We start from the raw sequence: 24,964 nt of genomic DNA on the forward strand, positions 1-24,964 counted from the left end.
AATAACAAGATTGTAATCATGTATACACTTACAGAGGACTGAATCCCTGACGATCCCGACTGATACGAGGGCAGCTTTTGCTTTAATGATAAATTCTTGAATGGTAGATGGATTTTCTGACGAACAACCCGGAGGAACAACTGGTAAAGGATCCTGAAAAGCTAAAATATGTCAGTTGAGATGGTGCCACGTTTGTTAGTATGAAATAAAACAATTGTTATATGAACATAAAACAAAATACTAACCAGCTCCATGATTCCTCGATACATCATCATCAGGGCCTTCTTTCCATAATGACTATCGTAGTTATAAGCACTCAAAGATGGGCCCGCCCTAATATATTGATAAATCAAGTACAAATGCAGTCAATACATATACATTACACTTCTGCTGATATTGCTCCTATTGAGATTTTCAGCGCTTCATCAAAACGTGTAGATTGACAATAAGCTCACCTGCGATCTCCTTGCGTCAAAGCTCCAAGAGATTCTAATCTCTTTGCAACAATGGATGCAAACCGCCGTTCACCACCAAGGTTTGTGAACAGAAGCCTGAACTACATAATAACAAATCATCTAGTAAAAAAATCCTTGAAGGCATCAATCTCTTGAGATATTATGCTATTTGTTCCCGCTCTATTTAAAGGAAAGTAAAATCTTCAAACTTGAATGACACATCATTACACTACATTTGTGGAGAAATCAAGGAAACAGAAGTACAACATTGAGTTACAGCTGCTAAAATTCTCAGTCATAGTTGGCCACTGCTACCAATTTAAATAAACTAAATACATTGTATATATGAAATTCTGACGTACAGGATAGATCGGCAAGTGAGTAACGTAGGTAGGTCTTCAAAGATCTATTAAAATAGCTACAGTTTGTTAAAGTCATCACGTGACATCAATCTTATCATTAGTTTGGTACTGTCATCTGTTAATTTACCAACATAACCCTAGTTAATATGCTTACTTACAGGACTACACTTACATGAGGTTTCAGTTTAGAGTATGGGTTCGTACAAAGTCCTTATTCAGTCAAATGTTATTATTTCAAGTGCAGATGCATACTAAAGGACTGCACTTACATAGATACCTTAGATTTCAACTTACGTAGATACCTTAGATTTCAAAAAGATCTTAAACAAATAGAAGACTAGAAGGCTACTCAAAAACCAAAATCTAAATTAAATTGAGGGAGGGAGGAGGGAGGGTGGCGGGGAGGGCAGCACTTAATTTTGTATAAGGGCATCCGAAATGAAGTATTTTTTTTTTAAGAGGAGCAATAAACATAAATGCAAGTCCTTAAAAGCAGACCTATATTCAGGTGCAGACGCTTGATTAGAACGATGAGTTCTTCCAAACTGTTGGATGGCACGGTCAGCACTCCAAGGAAGCTCCAGAGTTAAATGTACCCTTCTTTTCTGGAAAAAGCAGATTCATGCAAGAACTCAGTAGACAGCACATTAATACATTAGCATCACCAGAGAATGTAAGAATAGGGAAGGATACAGCAGACAAAATGTACCTGATTTAATGCCCTTCTATCTGCTTGCAGAGAGACACCAGCTGATCCAGCTTCAGATATTATAGCAACTGACTTTTTACCATCCATAAATAATTGTTTTTCATGCATATTTACCATTTCCATGGCAACATCTTTTCTGAAAATACAAGATGAAATTTAGTTTCTAAAAGTAATAAGATGATTACAGATAAAAACCATATCCAAAAAAAATTCATTCTCACGTGTTCCGCGCCTGATAAACAACACCTTTTCCACCTGAGGCCCTTATAAGCATACCCCGCCTACCAGTCATCTCTGCGACCTTTTCAGGTCCTCCTAGCTGAAAATATGTGTGCAAATAATTCTTGATTTACAAAAGGCAGTCTAATGATTAAAACAGACAGAAGAACATTGACTGCAGACGTGGAATAGCTTTTGGTTGCCATTATCATGTATATAGTTTCCATACACAGAACCAACTGAAAAGCACCCACTCAGAAGCAACATGATTATTACAATATATCATAATAATATATAACGAGAGTAATAATCCAAAATAAGAATAGCCTTTTAGGCATCATGTAAAGCATCAAAATCAACAGTGCTTCTGATGTTTAGATATGGATAAAACTAGATCAAAAGAATATAACTGATGAATATCAGCATGAAAATATAGGAGTTACTGTGCCTGTATAAACTGGCAAGATAATAAAGTGTTTATTTCTTTTAAGAGGCAATACTCACAAGGGAAACTAAAACTATTATAAATTTTAATGACACAATAAATACAAGATACTCCAGTAAGTTCAACAAGCTGACAAGTAAGACTTCATCATTCTGTTTTTTATAAGAAACAGAGAGTTTCTAATGAGTATATTAATAATTTTAAAACCATACACTCTGTTTACAACTCATTATCAAAAACTTTAAAAAGGCATCATCAGATAGCCACCAACCAAGGAACTTAATGGCTATAGGGAAATAAATACAAATAGTTGATAACTGATATTAGCAGATAACTTCATGTATTTTATGCTTTTGATAGTCTAGCAACTATTCCATGTTAATTTGACGGATACAGAAGACAATACAAATGATGCAAGCCATCAGATGCTTCAAAGCAGCAGAAATGGTTTAGTTCTCTTCATTGGACATGAGAACGGAATTCAGGAGAACTGCATTTAGTAGGATATCATACGCTATGCACTATACAGTTTATTCAAATATAAAGATTTAAGAGATACACGCACCATAAATTTTGTTACAGATAAGTACCTGATCAATTATATCATCAAGAGGATTGTTGGGCAGGTCCAAAGATCTAATAATGTCCATAATCTTTAACTTTCGTTCATTAGCAGCTTCATATCTGACCGTTCCAATCAGAGCATTAATTTTGGGATAAAACTGGCAACCAAATGTCATGATAGGCCAGTTCAAATCTATACCTCTTCAGAAGTTCAGCAACATAGGCATCCCTTGCTTGTAGATACTCATCAGTTTTCATCTTACATGAGTAACATGACCAATCTGCAGGGATTGCATCTGTCCAAGGAGGCATCAAACAAGCAGGGTGGACTTGCTGGCCACAACAAGAGCAGCGAAGCAACAACTTTTTCTCCTTTTACAATGACAAAGCCATCAGTAACTCTTGATGAAAATGGGGGGGAAAGAAAAAGATGCCATAAAGTATACCAAGATAAACAATAAACAGTAAAGATCACCTCTTCACTGTTGCATATCTCACACATTTGAAACTCCTCATCAGATTCTGCTGACTCATGATCAGAATCAGCTGCAATAAGCATGACGCTTTATCATCATCTTGTTAATAGATTATGAAGAATTTAATTCATCTATACGAACCATTCAAAGTATAAGTAAATAAATTTGAGCAAATTATTTAAGAAAAAACTGTATGGTTTTGGTCATCAATGTAAATATTTTATCAGCTTGATAAAACAATTGATTAGTGGCTTCACACCACAAAACAACTAGAAACTAGCACAAACTTGAACTATAGAATTAATAGCAAAATCCAACTAGGAAAGATATGAAACTAAGTAGCAAAATCCAACTAGGAAAGATATGAAACTAAGTAACCACACCTCATTCAAATCAAAGATATTAATGCTAAATGCATGTCATATGACAATCTACTAGAGAATTCATTTATAGTTATGATGAACTCATATGAAGATAACACATTTTGTTATCTAGTAGTTATGATGAAATCATATGAAGGTAACACATTTTGTTATATAGTAGAAATCCTCTACATCCTTAGTCGTAGAGGTTGTCTACAACTAAGGGTGCAGTGGTTCACTGTTTACCAACCAAATCTTCACACTGTGGGTCCCATGAATGATACTGTTTATCTAAATTATATAAAAAAAACTTTTAATTATGGGGCCCAATGAGATAAACCAATAGTATTTGCCCACTTAATTGTAGAGAATCTGGAGTTACACTGAAGGAAGATTTTATTTTCTGTACATTGGTTCAACTCAAACCTAAAATAGCACAATGTAAGTTCTGGTTCTGCCATTCTGCATTAAAGCCTTCTTAGAATAATACTAATTTACAACACATGACTCATCTAAAAAGCTACAATACAATATCAGTGTCAACTTTCTTTCACCTTCACTCAACTTTGATTTAAGTATTAGGAAAAAGAATAGCATAACTAGGGCATGGATATGTGGTAAACCGGATCACTGAAACAGACACGCTGTATTCGATTTGAGCACGTTTGCCGTAAAATATAAACTCGGCATGAGAATAGCTTGTTTGATCTAGATGATCCAACCTTCTATCTATCATCATGCTTGACCTTTCCTTTGTAACTAAGCTGAAGCTCTATCTTAACTTGTCATATGTATAACTGAATGAGGTGTACTTGCTTTATATTTAACTTGGAAGTTGAAACTATGGCCTTTCTCTAAGTCTTTGCTGAGCTCATTCTATCTCTAAGTTAAACTCGCCATATTCCTGCAACAGCTAGCATCATTTAAGATTTTTAGATGCTAATTCTAGTAACTATTAGAAATCTATATTAAATAAAGTATAAGCTAAGATCTACCTAAATAGTTTTCTGGCAAGTATAGCATAGTGAATACCAAGCAAACCAATAAAAGAAACTCTTGCATGGCAATAGACTAATGTACAGTGACTACAGTCTACTGTAGTGAAATTTGGGTATTATGCATAATCTTACATATTTCACAGGGAGTATTTGAATAAACTTCTTATTACATTAAAGAGCATTAGTATATCAATTTTACTTAAGGAATTGAAACTCACATTCAGCTTCTGCATCACTTTCACTATCACTTGAAGCTTTCCATTTCGCCACTTTTCTCACTCTTCCTTTAAATGACACACCTGGGGTAGCTGAGTGCCTCTTCCGTTGAAGCTCTCTCACACTTTCTTCACCTATAGAGATGTTAGAAAGAAATCTAGACATCAATTTTGGTGGAACTAAAGGAAAAGGGAGCCTTAGCACGTTATACACATACCTTGTACTATGTCAGGTTTCTGTGGCAAAGGATAGTTTTCTTCCACCAACTTGAGTAGTAGTTCTCGGGGACCAGAAACAAAGTCATCCAACTCAGCACCCTGCTCCATTACGTTTCCAGCCAAAATTTTGAAAGCTCACAACTAAATATCGGAGATCATAAAGAAAATGTAGGTTGAAAGTAAAGAAACAATTTTATACACAGAGTCATGAAATAAGAAACGCACATATTTGGTTACTGCTTCCTCAGTGCGAGCCTCTCCAGTGCTCTGAAGGCCAATTACAACACATTTATTATCTACTAATGCCTGCTTGGCTAGTCTTACAGCAGCAGGCACCTTAGCTGACATGCACATGTGCCTAAAAAACCGCTGCAAATCCCAAAATCACAAAATCCAGTTTTTCAAAATAACAGATCCCAAATAGGCTCAAATATAGGGGAAATTTTGTTCGGAGTTGAAAATGTATTACCTGATGGCTGGCCCAGTACAAACGCCACAGCTGGCTAGAAGTGGGTTTTTCCTCAGAAAGGAAAGCACTTGCAGATAACAGTTCAACTCGTAATTCGGCCCAGAATTCAGCAGCCTTCTTATACATCTCCTATTGAATGAATTGACTATTAATAGCTACTATTAGAAATGATAGAAGCTAGTAAAAGACACAATGATGCATAAAAAGTAAATGTTGTCTATGAAGTCACAATTTGGGCACCATTGCAACTCCAGTAAATAATGCCAAAAAGAAATATACAGATAAAAGTTTGTCCAGTTTCTCAGATACAAAAAAAATGAAAGAAGCTAGTAAAAGAAACAAGGATTCAAAAAAGTAAGTGTTGTGTATGACTTCACAGTTTTGGCAGCATTACAACTTCAATAGATAATGCCAAAAAGAAATACATATAAATAAAAATAGCCCACTTTCCCAAAAAGAAACCCAATCCTCTTGCCACCTCCCTTGACTCATACGCTTGTAGCCCAGAATTGAACTAGAAGAACCACTTCCAAAGAAATGAATCAAGGTAGCTTTCTGATGTGATGGAACTGTTTCTCAAAACTTAAAGTATGCTCACTCTTCTTGGAGCACCCAATGTTCAAGTACGAACTTCAAAACTAGAGACATAAGTTGGAAACAACATGTTGAAGACACTGTTCTCCAATGCAAGCATGCATAAGTAAAAATATGAAAAGTAAGCATAAGTAAATCTACAGAAATAATCCTACTCCAGGTGTGAAGCTTAAAAGAGAAAAACATAAGAGACTTCATATACCATCATATTCTCCTCCAATGGGGCTTCAATAACTTCAAACTCAGCTCCTTTATAGCTCAACGTACGACAAACATACATACCCCTAAGAAAGAACGAAGGTTTTTAGAAACTATTATGAACATAAGTAACTGCTTTATGAGAAAACACCAACCTTGCCTTCATATCCATCGCAACAAGTTCCAGGGCTCCTACACCACCTTTATCAAGAGCTCCTACACAACAATTGGCATACATGCAAAACCATTTAGAATCTTCTTTTGAGAAACCAAAAAGCATTGATGGTAGAACTGCATGGCGGATACCAAAAGAATTGTTGTAAAATAGAGTGGATAAATCTTAGTGGTTGGAAGGAGAATGAAAACATTCTGCTCGTACAGAAGAAATCAGTCCAGGAGGATAAAATGGTGTACTACCTAGGAACAACAAACAAAAGAAGTCTTTATCCTAAATTATCAGATGCCAGCTACATGAATCTTCTTTCTCCTTTTCAGCATCATTAAGCAGCTACCACTGTTATATTATTAACTATATCTCTGCTATATTAATATTAAAAACTATTTTCTAATCTATCTAGTGCCTAAGAATTTGATGCATATTCTAGAATCTTGTCTGACATACATTTGAGTGCTTACTTCACGGTGGGAATGACCATCAACATAGCTGAATGTAACAAAAAGGATTCATGTAGCCTATGTTGCATGGGTACAGGTACATGACACGGTAAATTTGTAAAAGATAAGGTACGGAGACACGGCTATATAAATATTTATATACACATATACATATAATTTATTGGAATTAATACTTTACATTACATCAATATTGTTTCCATTCACATGTTATAAGTATTAAAATCCCTATAACATTTTTATGTATCTTTTATCATGTTGATTATAAATTGAAAAATAGCTAGTTTTTGAACTGAACATCCAAATGACTCTTTAAAATTGGAACCTGACCTATGTCCAAGAGTTTCAAGAAGTGTTCAGAAAATGTATGACAAGTGTTTTAAATTAAAACATGTATAGTACAATTGAGTAGATGCCCGAATAAATGTCTGCATATATGCAAGGAGTGCCAAGGAGTCTGGGTACGGGTACAAGTACAGCACTCAGATAGAAGTACCCAGGTAATGTAGCATATAGCCAACTCGAAAAGTCTGTGAAAAGTTGTAATGCTGTTATCAAATAATGAAAATGAAACGAGATGAGACAAACCTAAAAAATCATGAAACTTAGGGAAACATGTTCCAGATCCCCATAGTCCAAGCCTCGCCATGTATCCCATATTGCGTGGCTCAGATGCACCAGTTGCTGAGCAATAAACAACTCGAGCTTCAGGAAGTCGGGCCTGTTATGTTAGAAACCTGTAATTAGTATATAAGTGATATATCTGCAGAATCACCAACGCAAAGATAATCTGAAAATTACCTTATCCAATGTGCCTTTTCTAGTTAGAGTGGTAGAGAATCTAGAGATATGTGTTATTTCTTAAAAAAAGATATAAGAGAGAACTGATTATTTTAGAACAAGGAGATGATTGATATGAGAACATTTGATTAGAGTTCATAAAATTTAAGTAGGATTAGATTCAGATGGATTTCAATATGGATCACAATCATTAACTATTTATTGACTTGATATGTTTCCAAAGAACAAATCCGACTTCTCCTCCTTAGTACTAACTTTTCTATAGCTAATGACTAAAATACCACTATAGGAAGAAAAGAGAGGGACAAGGATCTAACATATCTGCTATAAGAGCGCAACTATGTACTGTGACGAGCTGCTCAAACAACAATTGAAGTTTCAGACAAGAATTAAACCAGGAATTGCAGACCATGGACATTTATTTCATCATCTTTCAAGCTTATGGTTCACGACGAAGGTAAAGACAGGGTATAGACGCACTTTCTCGTAACCTCATTTACACGTGCTTTGCACTGCAAATGCATTTCTTATCTGTTTTCCGAGCAGCACACACCTGAATTACTTGAAGCATGTTCCTGAATGTCTTTTTAGACATTGCTTAGTTCCTACGATGTAGAAGTTTATCTGTGTTCTTTAGATATATACTTACTATCCATTAGATGAAAAATCAGATTCAAGCATAATGCAAAAAAGCAAAGAACATTTTTGGTAGTTTTATCATAATTCTTGGATAAAAAATACTTTTGTGTTGCTTCTGAAGTTACGAACTTACGAACATTACAATAACGATATATCGCAACCCAACTCCTTGACAAAAATGAAAGATGAGTTAAAACCTCATCTAGAAGAGACCTGATACACTGATCATAAAGAGCATCTACAAACATCATGTAGGTGAGAAACTTTTTTGTATTCGACCTCATGTAAAGATGAAAAAGGAAGACAAATGTAAAAGCATGTTTAAGAGTATAATAATGATTAGCTTCATGTATTGAAGAATTTGCAATGAATAAAGACTTCTGAATTACATGATGAATCATTACATGAAACAAGGACTCGTGACTGAGAAATGTGGCACACATGAGAAAATCCAAACACGAGTATGAAAAATTAGAAAAAAAAAATAGCACTAAAGAATTAACAAGATAAGTTGTGTCTCTGGTTTAGAAACACATGTCAGGATTCAAAATTTTGATGGTTTGGTCTAATGCATTAACCTGGAGATCAAGAACTGCTTCGCCTGTGCGTGTAGGCTGGCTCCCTGCTTCAGGAATCAGATTTTTGGCTTTGTGACACTGCATTTAATTTACAAATCAAAATTAACGATCGATATTATGTTGAGACTAATCGGAAAAAGAAAAGAACATTGAACACTCCTATGAAACACATCATGAGATATGAACACAACGTTTAAATACTGCCATACCTCATCAAACACCACAAGACCATCAAATTCTGACCCACACCACTGCACCAACTGCTGCAGACGAGAACGGCCTTTCTCAGATGATGCAATGAGGCTGCTGTATGTCAGAAAAACAACTCCTTCCTTGATGCCAACAGCCCTTGAATCAAGCTTGGAGTAAGGAAGCTTGTTCAAGGCATGAACTGCAAAGAGAAGAAATATAACTTGTTTTAAAATTCAGCATAAAATAGACCACCATAGAGATCGACCACATTACTTGACATGGACACAATAAAAGAAGGGAGAGGTAATGGAAGAAAATCATTGCATCGTGTGAACAAATTTTACTACCTAAAATGTGCATTGGTCATGTCACCTTTCCCCTTTTTTTACGTAACAACCCGTGCTTTACAAGTAACCATCTAACAGCATTATAAGGAAGTCTAACGAAGAGAAAAAGAATTACAAACTGCATGTGCACTGTGAATTCGGTGACCCTGTTGTAGTTATAAGATTTAGTAAGCTGACTATACTAGGCTCGTAAGGAAAAAACGATGTTCAAAGTACTCTAAAAATGAAGTTTAAACTACTCTGGCTGTTGGAGTTATTTTATAAATTTAAAAAGATCATAAGGTTGGGTTTGTCATACTTTTGAAAAGATAAATATATGTATACAGTTTTGATTGTACATGGAAAAAGAATAAAGCAGCGTCCAACTAAGAATGCTCGTCATATTTTTTAAATGATAATTAGTGGAAAGAGATGAGAAACAGAAAGCAAAGGATTTAATTTTTCCTGTCAATAGGGAGTCAAAATAAAACAGAAAAAATCGCCAAGAGACCCCACCAAATTCTGGATCTCAGATGCCAACAAGGCTTAAACTATTTTGTAGTTTTTCTTACTTAAAGCTTTCCTCCAACTGATGACATTAGCACAGAAGTGGAAGTAAGGTGGTACTTTGCAATTCAGGCTAAAATTGGGCACATTGGGTTTAATAGTTTTAGTTTTTCAGCTTTTGGATTTAAATAACTAGCCCAATAACTCAATCCAATTGATTAATATGTAAAACCTCTACCATAATTCAACAATCAATACTCTCATCTCTTCTGTATCCTGTTTGATCTAATTCCATTTGAACCCATATTCGCTGCACCACTCAGACTTCTGGCACTGGTTATGCCACCGACTCCAAAAACCCTAACACCAACCAAATACCCTGTTTTCTCTCTTCTTACTTACCTAACAAGACCCTCTGTGCTGCAGCCCCCCACTTTTCCACGCAAAAACGAACTTCTTCTGTTCTTCCTCCTGGCCTGGATACTTCGACCAGTCACAGATCATGACCATGTTTGTTGACGCGTTGATCGCCAATGACCAGACTTTATGGTTGTTTAGTTTACTTATAACTTAGAGGTAATAGTTAACAAATGTGTTCCGTTATTTTGGCAATGGGGCTTGGCCATGTTTTTCTTCTTCTTCAGGAATTAATAAATATAATGAAAGAGAAAAGATGTCTTAAAGTGGCAGGTTCATCTGTTCATTGTTTCCTTCATTTGTTTAACTCCAAGTAAATAAGAAATAAAGCATCTCCCATGACATGAGTTAATCAGCAATTTAATTGATTTTTCCTCTTGCATGACCTCGGCAAAGATCATCATCAAATGCTACTGCTTCTTAGGTCATAATACTTCTAATACATAGATTACATGCAGAATTTCACAACAATCCTTAACATATAAATATCATACAGAATCTCCAGAATAACTGTAATTGACTCATGTCCCGGAACATATCACATAACCAAGATGGATGACCCTACCAGATATGAACAAAAATGTCCGATATCTGAACACTACTTACAAGTTAAAATAGCAACAACCAAAATGCTCTTTGCCCAAATTTTTGGAGATTTAGCTTTGTAGACTTTTTTTCTCCAATGAGCTCTGGTATGATTAATAAGATTCTTTTTATTTACATTGGGATGCCACCAAGAAACATCGTAAAAGCATGTCTTTCACTAACAAAAAGTTGGGAGGCACATTTTGGAAACCAAAACTGTATTCATCATGGTACAAAACTACTACATTTTAGTTAAGGATACCAACTAATATTGATCCATACATTTACTTCCCCAACTTAAAAGCCCACATGTGCCAAACCATGTGTTGCTTCCTGCAACAAGATCTAACCTCCTTGATAAAAGTTTATAACATCATCTACGAAAAAATACAGCAGCAACTATGTCCCAAATAGTTAGGGTTTCAACATAAATCATTTATTCTTTTTTCTCCATCTAATTCTTCTCAGAGCCATCCCCTGTGTTAAATTAACAGCTAGACAACTTTTTCTTTAACACCATGGTTACTTCACCATAAATGTTCACCACACCCAAGTAACAGTGGAATCAGTTTTATTATTGATTTAAAAGTACTATTGCATTCCTTAATATTATTCTCTAGCAAATTAAACTAAATAGAGCTTTCATGAGTTGTCAATCATAAATGTTCACCAGATTCCAAGTACTCATCTGATGAAATCTTCTTTACGATAGTTAGTTCAGTTTGAATATTTTTATCTACCAAATAGAGCAAGTATGGATAGCAATGCATGAGATGATGTTTTCATTTTAATTTAAAGGTAAAATATTTAGTTCAAAAAGATTTAAAGTAACATTTCTAGAAAAACTAAGGCGAAAAAGCAATAGATCAAGTATTATGATTTTACGGAAGCAAATAAAGTTTGACTTAAACATCAGAAGTTTGAAAAGGTAAATCATCAATATAGAAACATGTTATTAATTCTTTCCAAAAATGAGATTATGTATAATAGGTAGGACACTTCCCTCAAAAAAAGCCGTCTTTAACACACTTGGACTGGACATGGTCTATTCAGTGTCCACATCTGACAGTTAACAAATTCATAACTTCTATTTACCTTATAATTATATTTTGAGGCATATCATGCACCTTCTGACTTCTGACAAAAGCTAATAACTTTATAAATCATTTGACTAAAAATTAGGTTTTTCACATAATAGCAGCAATAAGTACATTTTCATATAAATAAATTCTCAAATGACATGACATACATATGGTTATGTCCTCCTGTTTGGGTTCTGAACAACTGTTGTATCTGGGCACCTTGGGATTGTTCCAAAGCACCATGTCTATCAATCATACAATTTATTTGCTTTAACTAAATGTAGGTTCTCGTTTACTTTTTTCCTTTTTGTGGGTCAAATATGTACACCGTCAGTTCTGAGCTAAGGAAAATTACGTTCCCATATGCCAATAATTGAATGCATTTCTTCAGCAAAGTAAGTTTTAAACCGCGACCATGAAAGTGTTTAGTGTACTCTGAAATAGGAAGTTCTATGGAAATTCATTTGAACTGACAAACAGAACTTGAGACTGACGAAATGTTAACGCTTATTGCTGCTTTATGCATTTTTTGATAGGTAATTCAGAATCATGCAATTGTTTATATAATGAATTAATGGGTAATAACTCTAATAACTGAACTGGGAAGTTTCCTATTTATTTTCCTTTTTCATCTTGAATTTTCTTTTAGTTTATCATGTTTCTTGTCCTTTGTCTGTCTCAAACTTCCCCAGGATACAACCACATAAAAGAGGGAACATTTCTTTTGCGATCTTGAGCTGAAAGCTATTAACTTTGCAGTAGGTCGTGTATCCCACAGATTCATGACCTTGCCTGCACCCGATCTAATACTTCTTTGGTTGTCAGGTCAATAAGAGTTTGACGTGTCTTGAGTGTCCGCGTGCATGCAAATTATTCGAATAAATAATGAACTGCTTGTTTAAAAAGACATTGAACCAATCTTATTATTTCATCAGACATCACAAACGACATATTCATGCTAAAGTTTCTGGAAGCAAATTGAATAAATTAAAGGTTTCCATCTTGCAGCTCCAACAATGCAAGCTTCTTCTTATAATGTTAGAAAACATCACAGTAGAACGATTAAGATTCGGTAGGGTATAAAGTGAGGTTTAGTGATCAGTTTTTTATTAATAAAAGCGGTCCTGCACAAAATAAACTAAAGTAAAGGATAAAGAGTTGTGCAGTGTAAATAAACAAGATAATCTCGTATGTACAAACATATTAGTTTCTGAGCTTGATTACTCATATACCTTCAACACATGTTGCGCCCACATCGTCCAAATCTCTACGTGCATCAAACTTCAAGTCTGAACCTACAGAAATCCACCTGCAGAAAGGCCGTCATGAAGATGACAAGTGAACAAAAATGACGAATTAAAGATATGGCAAACACACTTATTAATAGTCAATCCCAAAAGGCACTTCAATTTCGCTAATAAAATCCCCCAAAAGAAACAAACTTGCGTAGGAAAAGACTTCAACCCAGGTTATTGACCAAAGAGCAGAGTGATTAGCGCTGCAGTGCAGTAGGACCTTTTACACGAAAGGAAATTGCTCCTCCCTTAAACACGTCTCGGAAATGAGATTTTAGACAACTCATCCAACCTGTCTACAGGAAGGCACTTGAATAATAGCATGTGATCAGAAAGCTTACAGTGATTTACGCCTCCGATAATGCCAATTCTCCCAGATCAATCCAGCAATAGTTCGGCCTTTACCAACACCAGCCCCGTCACCGATAAAAAAACCAGCCCTTGCACCATTTTCGAGGTGTTGAAGATGTCTCTGCCATAGAAAGACAATGTGTTCATTGAGACAAACATGCAATTGAAAAACAAAATTCTTTATATTTTAGTGCAGTTTAAATTTCCAGTAAGGAAAACTCAAATAACCTGACAAGCATAAACTAATGTTTCAATCTGCAAGCAAGACAATGCTTTGGAGTTCTCTAGCTCATCCATAATTTTAAGATTATATGTAGGTTCAGGAGGCTGCACTGCTGACAGGGAAGATGTTTCTACCACAGGATCTGGATGAGGATGGCCAAGTGATAGCTTGGGAGGACGCTACAAATCAATCCAACATATGAGACATGTAAGTTATCATGCAAAGACTGGCATTAACATTGGAGAAATAGATGCCACACAGATCAAGTAAAAATTCTATATATTCATGTGCCAGCACTTAATCTTACGTAGTCCATAAAGGTTTCACCAACCGGACCACCTTCGTCTTCTTCCCTCTCAACATCAATTGCAACCTGAAATATATCATCACAAACAAGAAATAAATTAGCTAAGAGCTGAACAAGTTAAATTTGTAGCAAGGTAATAGTTGCCAAGCAGAGGCAGAAAAGCAGCCATCTTTCGGTATATTTTCGCACAAAAAAACAAAAAAAAAAACTACTCGTCAAGGTGAATAAACACCATCGGTGATGTGCTAATTATCTTTATTCTTCATTCATCTTCCAAGCTATCATAAGGAGGATAGTTTAACTATCTATAAAAATAACAAGACGTGCAGAATTATATAAGCTATCTAAGAATCAAGCTTATAAGTCACTTTGGAAAGATAAATCAGACAAAAGAATAAGAAAGAAAGTGTTGTTCAAGAACGAATTTGGTGTATGGCCAAGAGATCGAATATGGATACTATCTATTTACCTTGAAAGTTAATTGTATTTGTAGGATATAGGCCAGAACCGATGTTTAAAAACACGGTTTTATTATTTGCGCCGGTGTGGGAGCTTTTAAAGATTAATCAGATTAAGCATTGATTAAGAGGAATTATGTGTTTTTGAAAATTTTAATATATTTTTAAATAACTTATCATATGTTCAAATATATAAAATTCATGAAAATAGAAAATATACTAAGAAAAGACCAAGAAACATGCAATTTAACAATCATAAATTAGTTGACTACTTAAAAGTTCAATCGATATATCAAATGTAATTAGATACTTACATAAAAGTTGTTAAATTAAGCATTTAAACCAAAACTAAACATCCATAAAACAAAAAAAAATCATCTAGTCTTACTCATCATCCTTATAATGAATATCAGCATCCAACTCCTCTTTGGCGGGAGCAGAAGAGGAGAAAGTTTTTTTTCTTTTCTTTTTCTTTATTTGAGAGGTGGAGCTTTGGTGGAGCTTTGTTGGAGCAGCGATGCTGCTTTAGGATTTTTTGGGAGCAACGGAGGAGATGAATCGTTTGAGAAGAGAGAAAAAGTGACGAAATAGGATTAGGTTTTGGATTTTATGCCAAACGGGTAGCGACCTTTTAATTTTCGAACCAAACCCGCAACCAAAAAAGCGCCTGTATAACTCAGTTATGCGGGCTCTTAATCAAACCCGACTCGTTCAAGCGGTTGGCCGCTTTTTGGGCACTTAACGCCAATTATACGTGGATTTAGTCCGTTTCTACTTAATCAGCTGATTAAGCGGCCGCGTAGTGCTTGTTTTAGAACATTGGGAGAACATAAGAAATAGTATGATGGATTTTAGAAAAAGAAGCAAGTGCAGTAGGTATCTTAATATGGTAGGATAAGCGGTTAATATAGTGGTGAGTAACTTGTGTGAGAACAATTCAAATTTGAATGGAGAATAGTCTTCCCCCAGTCATCATATGCTTTAAACCAAGGATCAGCATTTATGTCATATCTCTCTACTTTAGATATCATGAGCTTAGTTATGCACCTAACTTAAGCTCCATCAGAGGATTTTCATGTATAAAGGTGAAGAGAACTTTTAGAATATAATGGTTTAGAATTAGCAAATAAAAAGACAAATAACAGAAATTTTAGCAGAATAATTAAGAAATAAGCATATTGTATAAAGAATAGCCCTAGTTGTCATTTCCCTGCTTAGAACCAATCGCTATAATGACATGGTTCAGCTCAAAAAATCAAAGTGGGATAGGCACAGAATCCCACATATGGAGAGTCTGCTTCCGCGGATTAAACCTAAGAGCTCCAGGTTACAACAGACTTGACAGAAAGCATTTCTTTATTGATTTTACACATATTAGAACTGAAGTGCCAGCTTATTACATAGAAGCCAATTTACTCACTACTCTTATCGAGAAAACAAAGAAATATACAACAAAGCAATTTTACCAGGAAAAACAAAGGTCCAAGCTATTCATCAAATGTATGAGTCTATGACACAGAGATGAAGCTGATGTTGATGCATTCTATAGCATCCAAATTTCACCTACTAAACTACATACCAATTATTCAACATAGTCACCACGAAATTCTAACTGAATTCATCTCCTGATGGACCTAATCACAAAACCCCTGGAAACTACTAACTGGGGCTTCCTCAATCCAAATGGAGTTTAAACCCTATGTACGGAGAGTTTGCGAACCTAAGACCTCCAGGTAAAGATGACGAGCCTATTTGTTTTTAACACACATTATAATGGAAAATCAGCTTATCATCTTGCAGCCAATTACGCCCAGCACTGTTATCAAACAAATAGATGATACATCTGAAAACAAGTAGTATTACCTATCAAAAGCTCCGGTCGCAATTAGACAGAGCAAAGGAGCATGATCAAACTTCACCCTTTGACATTGATGCACTCTAATAAAAAAACCAATCTCACCTGCTAAACTTCCAACTGACACCCCAATCAAATTACCACACCCCTAGGAGGCGACAGCGAACTCGAGGGTGAGGCGGGGAGCAGTGGTGAGCTACGGCGACGAGGTCGGGCGAAGGAGAGGAGAGAAGGCAGCGGCGAACTCGAGGGCCGAACTCGCAGAGCGCAGATCTGGAGCCCGACATCATGGTGAAGGGCGTAGTCGTGGGCGGGAGCGGGGCTTGAGAGCTTGAGAGAGGAGAAGAGAGAGAGAGAGAGAGAGAGAGAGAGAGAGAGAGAGAGAGACGAGATGAGAGAGTGATGAGTTTGAAGGATTGAGGAGAGGGGATAAGGACATTTTGGGGATTTAGATTAGGTGACATGTAATAAATGTTAAAAATGGGCTGCAGCAAAAAAATATCATATTTTAAGGGGCTGAACCACAGGGGGGAAAGTTGAAGGGGCTGCAGCACATGAAGTTAGTGCTTTTGGGGCCTCGACACAATTTTTCCTTTTATTTTTTATTTTTTTAGGGAGTGTTGTGATCTGTCAGTGAGAGGGTCAGGGTTAGGGTTAGGGTCTGGGTGGGGTTTTGATTTCGAGATTTTTGCCTCTCTTCACTCGAGAAGAGGGAAGGAGACGAGGGGAACGAGAATGAAGGGGTGGGCTCGCTTGATGTACATGTACTGATGACGTACATGGGATTAGTTTCTCGTTTTTTTTTTTTTCCTAAAAATAAGATGATATTAATGCGATAAACAATTACACATGTGATGATGACAAGCGGGCAACAAGCTGTGCCGCTAATATAAAAATATTACACATGTGATGATGACAAGCGGGCAACAAGCTGCGCCGCTAATATAAAAATATTACACATGTGATTATGACAAGCGGGCAACAAGTTGCGCCGCTAATCCTTTCTGAATTACAAAACCTAACCTACGAAACACATACTCAGCGGACCCTGTTGTCGCCACATTCTTATTCGCGAATTTCTGAACCATCCTGAGGAACTCCACCGCATCAGCTGCAAAGAAACCAAACGTGTCGAAAGCGAACGGGATGAAGCTGTGGTGGTTGTCCTTGCAAGCTTGATCATGTTTGCCCACCTTAGCCTCTGCCGCTCTATCCGCTGCATGTCCAATCTTGAACTCTCCATTACCAAACCCCACCAAACGGAGACACCCATGTAAGATCAACAGAAGCGTGCTTCCCCCCACTCCAATTGTAGACAAGAACGTGTGCCGGCCTTAGAGTAGATCTAGCCTCTCCAGGAGGAGTGAGAAAGTCTGCCGGCCTTTTTTCGGTTTTTTTTTAATATTAATATTAATGTTTTAGCGCTTAATATTTACAATTAGGTACCTCAAATCATTGAGATTGCTGTTAGGTCACCCAACTCTTATTAGCCGTTTCAAAATTAGTCCCTCAGATTACCGAAATTGCAGTCAGGTCCGCAAGTTATTCCGTGTTGCTGCAAATTATTCCCTTCAATTGAGAGCAGCATTAGCAGAGTGTAAGAACTGGCGGAGCTAATAGAAATTTGAATTATTCGAGGGGCAAATTCTAAAATACTTAGGGGACTAATATCCGGACGGCCCAGTGCTTGTGTGTCATTTATGCATCTCAGATATCGAATTTATATTTTTTTTTTGTATTTCATGTCCCAAAAAAGATTTATTGTAGCTCATTTATATGTTACATAACGCAAACATTATAATATTCAAAAGGATTATTCTATAAATTTTATGTGATACGCCCGAGACAATATTAATACCTCTTGACTAAGTGAAATGACAAATAAATATTATTTCAATCTCCCGTTACTTAATTGTTGTATGTAGCCGGTCCTTGACTCTTCCCTATAATTCTCCTCCGTTTCATTTTTCCTATGTATTTTGATGTAAAATGTAGTATAATGCTAAATTTGAGAGCGACACTGATAGAGTGCATGCATCAAGTTAAATATGAATACATTTAATCAATTTTACCCTTTTTAAAAAAATAGAGGTCTAATAGAAAAAGTAGAAATAGTGAAAACGGAAGGGAACACAAGTTTAGAGTATGAAAGTACTAAAACCAAAAACAAGTTAGGACATGGAAAAATATATAAAACTCAGTTGTCGTCAAATAGTCATCCTGTACGCCGTTATATATGCATGCATGACGCATGAGCATGAAAATAAAATAGTGAAATATGAGGGAGCTAAACTTGGTGTTTTAGGATTTTAGGATTACTGCAATTATTAAGCACATAAATTACAACCATACACAGGGTTGCCAAACCCGTGTGCTTAATGAATAATAATTAAGACAAAGTGAGGTTTTTAAAAAAAAAAAAATTAATTGACTTTCAATGAAAGTTGTTGACATGGCTGAAAGTTGGTCGATTTCTCAATTAAATTTTGAAATGGGTCAATTTTTGTAATCAAATATTAAAAACAATTTTTGTAATCCAACAGGTACCGGTGTAAAGATGGTGTTATATTTACTAAGCATGGCGTTTGTTTTGTGGATTGCTTGCTGCGGTTACTCTTAGCACGCCGCGGTATTGAATAGAGAGAAGTGTTATCCTTCTGAGCTGAGTGTTGCTTTCTTAAGCAAAATGCAATCATGATGATAAGCTTGGTAGCAGTAGACCATGCAGAACAAATATTAAATAACCTTTAGAAATATGCATCTTGAAGATATTTGCATTTTATCAGAGAGCTCAATTGTACACTTCACTTCGACAGAAATCAAGCTGTCATGTACAACATGATTCTATAACAAGGATAGAAGATGCAGCTACCAGAAAAATCTTGCTCAGCCCTAAAATTTAATCCTTCTTTTGAGCAGTAAAATGACTTCATCCAATTTTGTACATTCTCAAAGAATAAGAAATAACAGTAGAACCATGTAAACTATCTTCATGAAGAGATCTAATTCATCTAGAAACTGATAGTGTTCCTCATTACATCTAGCATCGATCACTGTACGTGTGGATATTTTTTCCTCCAGTACGTAGATGTAACTTGAAAGCTTCAATTCTTTCTTCATCTTTTGTTCCTGCATCTGAAATGAGTAATTTTGTTAAGCGCACTGAATTTAGAGAACAAACATGCAACTGCATATTATGCTTCTTGACAATTTATCAATAACTGATAAGTATGTTTTCCGCACCATTTCTAGTTTAATAAGGCAGCTTATCAGAAATTAACGTAGTGTTTGTTCAAAAGTAGTAGTAATATAAATACTTTTTTAGAAATGTAATAGAAATGCTCTAACAAGATTTGATCGTCTAAAAGAATAGGGAATAACAATAGAAATCATGAAAAGAAAACCTTACAATGAGAGACCTAATTCCTTTGGGAATTGGGATTGTTCTTGTTTGCATCTGTAACTGAGTAGTTCCTTGGTGCAGCCATTTGAAGCCCTCTTTGGTCAAATTGTGCTGATTGATCGTGTTCTTGATTTGGATTAATCTGCGCAGATGTAGATACTTGCGCCTCCATTGGATGTGCAACTAAAAAGGGTAGTTTTGTGAGAATACTGAAATTAGAGAAGAAACAATTCTATATTGTGCTCCTTGACAGTTTATCGAGACCTGATAAGTGTTAATAGCCATATACAAAGATGTTTCAACATTTTTTGACAATATAACAAAATTCCATGAAAATTTTGTCTCCATAATAAGTGATGCTTTGACATTTTACTTGACCAGACAATACTAGCTAGGCACTTGGTGATTGTAAACCTCTAAAAAGAAGGCCATTAGCTTGTGTTTCCTTGCATCTACAAAATATTTGAAATCCTAATTCAGTTTTTATTTTATCTTATCATTTCCTTGCATCTACGTAATATTTGAAATCCTAATTCATTTTTTTTAATTTTTTCCTCTCTTCCTTTTATCTGCACAATAGATGATGATAGCCACATATGCCTAGATAATTACAAATAATTTAAGCAACAGAATATAATAAGCTTATACTAGACACTTGTATATGTAGCTTTTAGCTTCATGTAAAAAGTTGAATGAATTAATACAAGTTTCTTTAATAAATCTTCAAAAAAACGGAATTCACGGATCTCTACATCGGTACCTGTTGAGTCTGTAAAACCTGCACCTTGTGGATTTTCAGGAAGAAGCCCATCAACATTGTTATTCAGCATCATGCTGTGATGCCCAATCTCTGATACACGTGCATCATACTCTGATGCATGTGCATGTGCATCATACTCTGATGCATGTAATTGTTCATTGTTGTGGTGCACGCCATATTGCTGTTGCCCGTGTGTCAGAGGATAAGTGTATGTAAGACCTGTTGAAACTACGGTTTAACAAAATATTTTTTTTGTGTGGTTTACATAAAAATTTTGAACAAATTAATTCGAGTTTCTTTGATCAATGATTCTACTCCAAAACATCAGCCAAGAAATTACCCGGTGAACCTGTATAATCAACATCCAATGCATTTCCACAAAGAAGCCCATCATCATAACTTGGAATCCTGCTCTCATTAGCATATTCATTTGACATCCTATTGCCCTGCTCTACGAACTCTTGCTGTAAAGAGGAATAAGCATGTGCAGGTGCGCGTGCACTTTCATCACACCCTTGTGCAGGCAACAGATTTCTGAAAGAACTATCCTCTTGTATGGGCCTCCTGAGTATCTCAGTGGACCCCACCAACTGTTGATTGTTGTTGTACATGTCATTCTGCGGTTGTGCTTGCGCCACAGGAGAAGTGTATGAAAAACCTGTCGAAACTATGGATTAACAAAATATTTCTTTTGTCATTTACATAAAAAGTTTGACGAACTAATACAAGTTTCTGTAATGATTCTTCACCAAAATAAAAATCAATGATTCTACTCTAGAACACCAGAAATGAATCACCTGTTGAGCTTGGGTTTTCATGAAGAAGGTCATCAAGACTATCATACATTGTCCTGTTGTGCAGCATATTCTCAGGCTGTGTGAAGGAATAAGCCTGTGCCCGTGGATCAAACTCTCGTGCAGATAATGGATTAATGAAAGAACTTCTATCTTCTTGTATGGGACTCCTGAATATCTCACTGGACCCCGCCAACTGTTGATTGCTGTTGTACATGTCATACTGCGGTTGTGCTTGCGCCACAGGAGAAGTGTATGAACAACCTGTCGAAACAATGGATTAACAAAATATTTCTTTTGTCATTTACATAAAAAGTTTGACGAATTAATACAAGTTTCTGTAATGATTCTTCACCAAAATAAAAATCAATGATTCTACTCTAGAACACCAGAAATGAATCACCTGTTGAGCTTGGGTTTTCATGAAGAAGGTCATCAATACTATCATACATTGTCCTGTTGTGCAGCATATTCTCAGGCTGTGTGAAGGAATAAGCCTGTGCCTGTGGATCATACTCTCGTGCAGATAATGGATTAATGAAAGAACTTCTATCTTCTTGTATGGGACTGCTGAATATCTCACTGGACCCCGCCAACTGTTGATTGCTGTTGTACATGTCATACTGCGGTCGTGCTTGCGCCACAGGAGAAGTGTATGGAAAACCTGTCGAAACTATGGATTAGCAAATTTTTTTATTTACATAAAAATTTGAACGAATTAATAAAGGTTTCTTTAGAAAATCTTCACAAAATCAGAAAAACCAATGATGCTACTCTTCAAAAATATTACCTGTTGAACCTGTGAAATGCACATCCCGTGCATTTTCACAAAGAAGTCCATCATCATAACTCTGAACCCCGGTCCTATTAACATAATCATTCGGCGTCCTATTTCTTTGCTCCGGGGACTCAGGCTGCCATGAAGAATAAGCATGTGCAGGTATTGGTGCACGATCTAAATCATCAGACCCACCGGCAAGCAAAGGACTTGTATTTTCTTGTATGGGAATCACTGCGTTGCTGTTGTCGATGCCATATTGATGTTGTGCCTGCGGCTCAAGATAACTGAAGTTGGTAGAGTTTATCGACTGTGTTGGATTTGGATTTAGATTCTTCAGATGTTGTAATTGTCGGTCAGGGTTGATGAATTCTTCACGAAGAGCATTGAAGTCGATATTGTAGTTAACATTGGAGGTAGAAGATTGCAATCTCTCGCTATCTGTGATTCGATATACTCCTTCTATTGAGTTCCAGTAGCTCTGTATTTCTATAGCGCTCCGACCAGGTAGCTGCAAAGCCAGACAGAACACATTGTTACATGAAATTAAATGTTTAAATGTGATATCTATGTATCTTGCATACTTTTTCTTGAAATTTATTCGTGTGATCTAGACATATATGACTCTTGGGTACTTTTCCTTGAGATTTAAAGTTCTCATATATATGAATCTTGCAGACATGTGAATATATGTGACATATATGAAGTGAGATATATATGAAATGAGGTTGAATGTTCAAACCTACATATATATGGACATTGGACATTTTTTCCCCTTAGAATTTAGTATTTGATCTTGATATGAAGGTGCATACCTTTTCTTGAAATTTAATCATGTGATCATCTTGACATATATGAATATTGGATACTTTTTCTTTAAATTTGACACTTGATTTTGATATGAATGATGTTCCATACTTTTTCTTGCAGACATGCGAATGCGATTTGTAAGAGATGAGGAATGAATGTTCAAATGTGATATCCATGAGTCTTGGATACTTTTCCTTGAAAATTTAAGGTATGGTTTTGACATGTATGAATCTTGCATACATATGACTGTGATAATGTGAAACGAGATGCGCATGCATATGAATCTTGCATACTTCAAAATGTGGTTTTGATTTGTCAATATGTAAAAGCACGCATACTTGTTCGGCGATGGCAGACCAACTGTTTCCCAATGTATCACGCAAGCGCATGATGGTCCTGAGCTCCTCGTCAGTGAACAGCCCCTTCTTACGATCGGGGCGAAGATGAACCCTCCACCGATTCTCACAGCTCCTGCCAGAACGACGCAATCCAGTGTTCTTCTCCACGGCCTTCCACTTTCCCTCTCCATACTTTTTGACATAATCTTTAAGAATCTCGTCCTCCCTCGGAGTCCACGGCAGACGGCTTTTATAGCCGTCGTTACTGCCGTCAGTGATTATTGGTCCCTTCTTAAGATTGTGGCGAACATGGTGCGTCCACCGATATCTGCAGCTCTTGTCGTCACGCCGCAACCCCGTGTTCTTCTGCACCGTGTTCCAGTTTCCCTCTCCATTCTTTCTGACATAATCTTCAAGAATCTCGTCCTCCCTCTCGGTCCACAGCCTTCGACTCGACGGCTCTTCTTTACTGTCACCCTTCTGACTCGACAGCTCTTCTGGAAGCTTGCGGTCACCGTCGTCATTGTCGCCAGCCATGTCTTTGCCAGCCATTGCAGATGGTATCGTTGTGAAGAGGAGGAAGACGATGTTGATCAGCAACCCAACGAAGAACTGCAGGAATTTCTTATTCTTGATGATGATCAGCAACCCAACGAAGAACTGCAGGAATTTCTTCTTCTTTTCTTTTCTTTTCTTTTTTTCCTTTTTCCTTTTTTTGGTTTGAATGGGAATGGGGTGATGGTATGATGTTGGTTTCTAGTTCTTGTGTTGTTGCTTTGTGAGGAGGCTTTAAAGAGGTGATGAGAGATTCTTGTAATGAGAAGAGTTGTTCTGTTGGTCAGTTGAGGGGTGTGAGTTTTTTTTAGTTAAATGTGAGCAAGGTCAGTTGCGCTCTTGTTAAATAACATCTTGAGTTCTTGATATGCAAAATTAATTGCACTGCACTTCAATTCTTTGGGTAAATTTCACAAAACCCCCATTAAGATTTGGCGAATTATGGATAGCCCCCTAAACTTGAAAAATGTCGGTTAATCCCATTATGTTTAACAGACCTAGGTACCCATATCAAATTTAACACTCTAACTATTAAATTAAATTTTAAAGGTATTTTTCGCAAAAAAACTTTAAGTTTTGTCTAAAAATGGGACGAACTTAAAGGGTTTTGTGAAAATTACCTTTAAAATTATTTAAATGGACAGATATAAGGGTTTTCCCGCCTCCATAATGGACATTTTAGACATTTGGATGCATGTGATATTCACGTGCACAATGAGATCTAATTGTGTTATCCACGGGGTTATCTGACAAAACTTCTATTTTTTTTGGGTGGGGGGTTGATATTTCTAAAGTTTACTGGGGTTATCCCAAACCAGACAAACTTAAACGGGTTTTGTGAAATTATCCTTATTTGTTTACTTATCAGCCAAAGTTCGGGGTATCTTTTTTGTGAAATTAACCCAAAGCGAAGACCCAACGAGAAGGGCTTAAACCCCTTCCAAAACCAACATAAAGGAATTTTATGCCAAACTTTGGGAGCTTGACTATAG

General features: G+C 36.3%; 2 protein-coding genes across 4 annotated transcripts in view; both read right to left on the minus strand.

Moving 5' to 3' along the window:
- LOC109844728 (protein FORGETTER 1) overlaps positions 1–18,122 on the minus strand; it is a 25,082-nt gene extending 6,960 nt beyond the window's left edge. Inside the window, exons 1-24 of the mRNA XM_020413841.1 lie at positions 18,053–18,122; positions 17,548–17,645; positions 14,222–14,329; positions 13,920–14,093; positions 13,682–13,812; positions 13,278–13,354; positions 9,146–9,327; positions 8,937–9,014; positions 7,507–7,639; positions 6,441–6,501; positions 6,290–6,371; positions 5,494–5,622; positions 5,250–5,393; positions 5,024–5,123; positions 4,809–4,940; positions 3,230–3,300; positions 2,954–3,126; positions 2,781–2,874; positions 1,748–1,845; positions 1,527–1,662; positions 1,316–1,422; positions 456–551; positions 246–333; positions 33–153 (exon numbers count right to left, since the gene is read on the minus strand). Of these exons, the coding sequence (XP_020269430.1) occupies positions 33–153; positions 246–333; positions 456–551; positions 1,316–1,422; positions 1,527–1,662; positions 1,748–1,845; positions 2,781–2,874; positions 2,954–3,126; positions 3,230–3,300; positions 4,809–4,940; positions 5,024–5,123; positions 5,250–5,393; positions 5,494–5,622; positions 6,290–6,371; positions 6,441–6,501; positions 7,507–7,639; positions 8,937–9,014; positions 9,146–9,327; positions 13,278–13,354; positions 13,682–13,812; positions 13,920–14,093; positions 14,222–14,329; positions 17,548–17,645; positions 18,053–18,122 (2,683 nt within the window). The remainder of the gene's footprint in view (positions 1–32; positions 154–245; positions 334–455; positions 552–1,315; positions 1,423–1,526; positions 1,663–1,747; positions 1,846–2,780; positions 2,875–2,953; positions 3,127–3,229; positions 3,301–4,808; positions 4,941–5,023; positions 5,124–5,249; positions 5,394–5,493; positions 5,623–6,289; positions 6,372–6,440; positions 6,502–7,506; positions 7,640–8,936; positions 9,015–9,145; positions 9,328–13,277; positions 13,355–13,681; positions 13,813–13,919; positions 14,094–14,221; positions 14,330–17,547; positions 17,646–18,052) is intronic.
- LOC109846473 (myb-like DNA-binding protein BAS1) lies at positions 19,610–24,265 on the minus strand. 3 transcript variants are annotated; one of them, XM_020415718.1, is made up of 8 exons: positions 23,418–24,265; positions 22,282–22,780; positions 21,895–22,155; positions 21,495–21,755; positions 21,038–21,355; positions 20,698–20,916; positions 19,944–20,120; positions 19,610–19,669 (listed from the first exon to the last, which is right to left on the minus strand). In XM_020415718.1, the coding sequence occupies exons 1-7, from the start codon at positions 23,967–23,969 to the stop codon at positions 19,954–19,956; spliced, it is 2,277 nt and encodes a 758-aa protein (XP_020271307.1). In that variant the 5' UTR covers positions 23,970–24,265; the 3' UTR covers positions 19,610–19,669; positions 19,944–19,953. The 3 variants fall into 3 exon arrangements, with proteins under 3 accessions (XP_020271307.1, XP_020271306.1, XP_020271308.1); XM_020415717.1 differs by having other exon boundaries at positions 21,038–21,364; XM_020415719.1 differs by lacking the exon at positions 21,495–21,755.

This window comes from Asparagus officinalis, chromosome 6, assembly GCF_001876935.1.
Source record: "Asparagus officinalis chromosome 6, Aspof.V1, whole genome shotgun sequence".
Lineage (NCBI taxonomy): Eukaryota > Viridiplantae > Streptophyta > Magnoliopsida > Asparagales > Asparagaceae > Asparagus > Asparagus officinalis.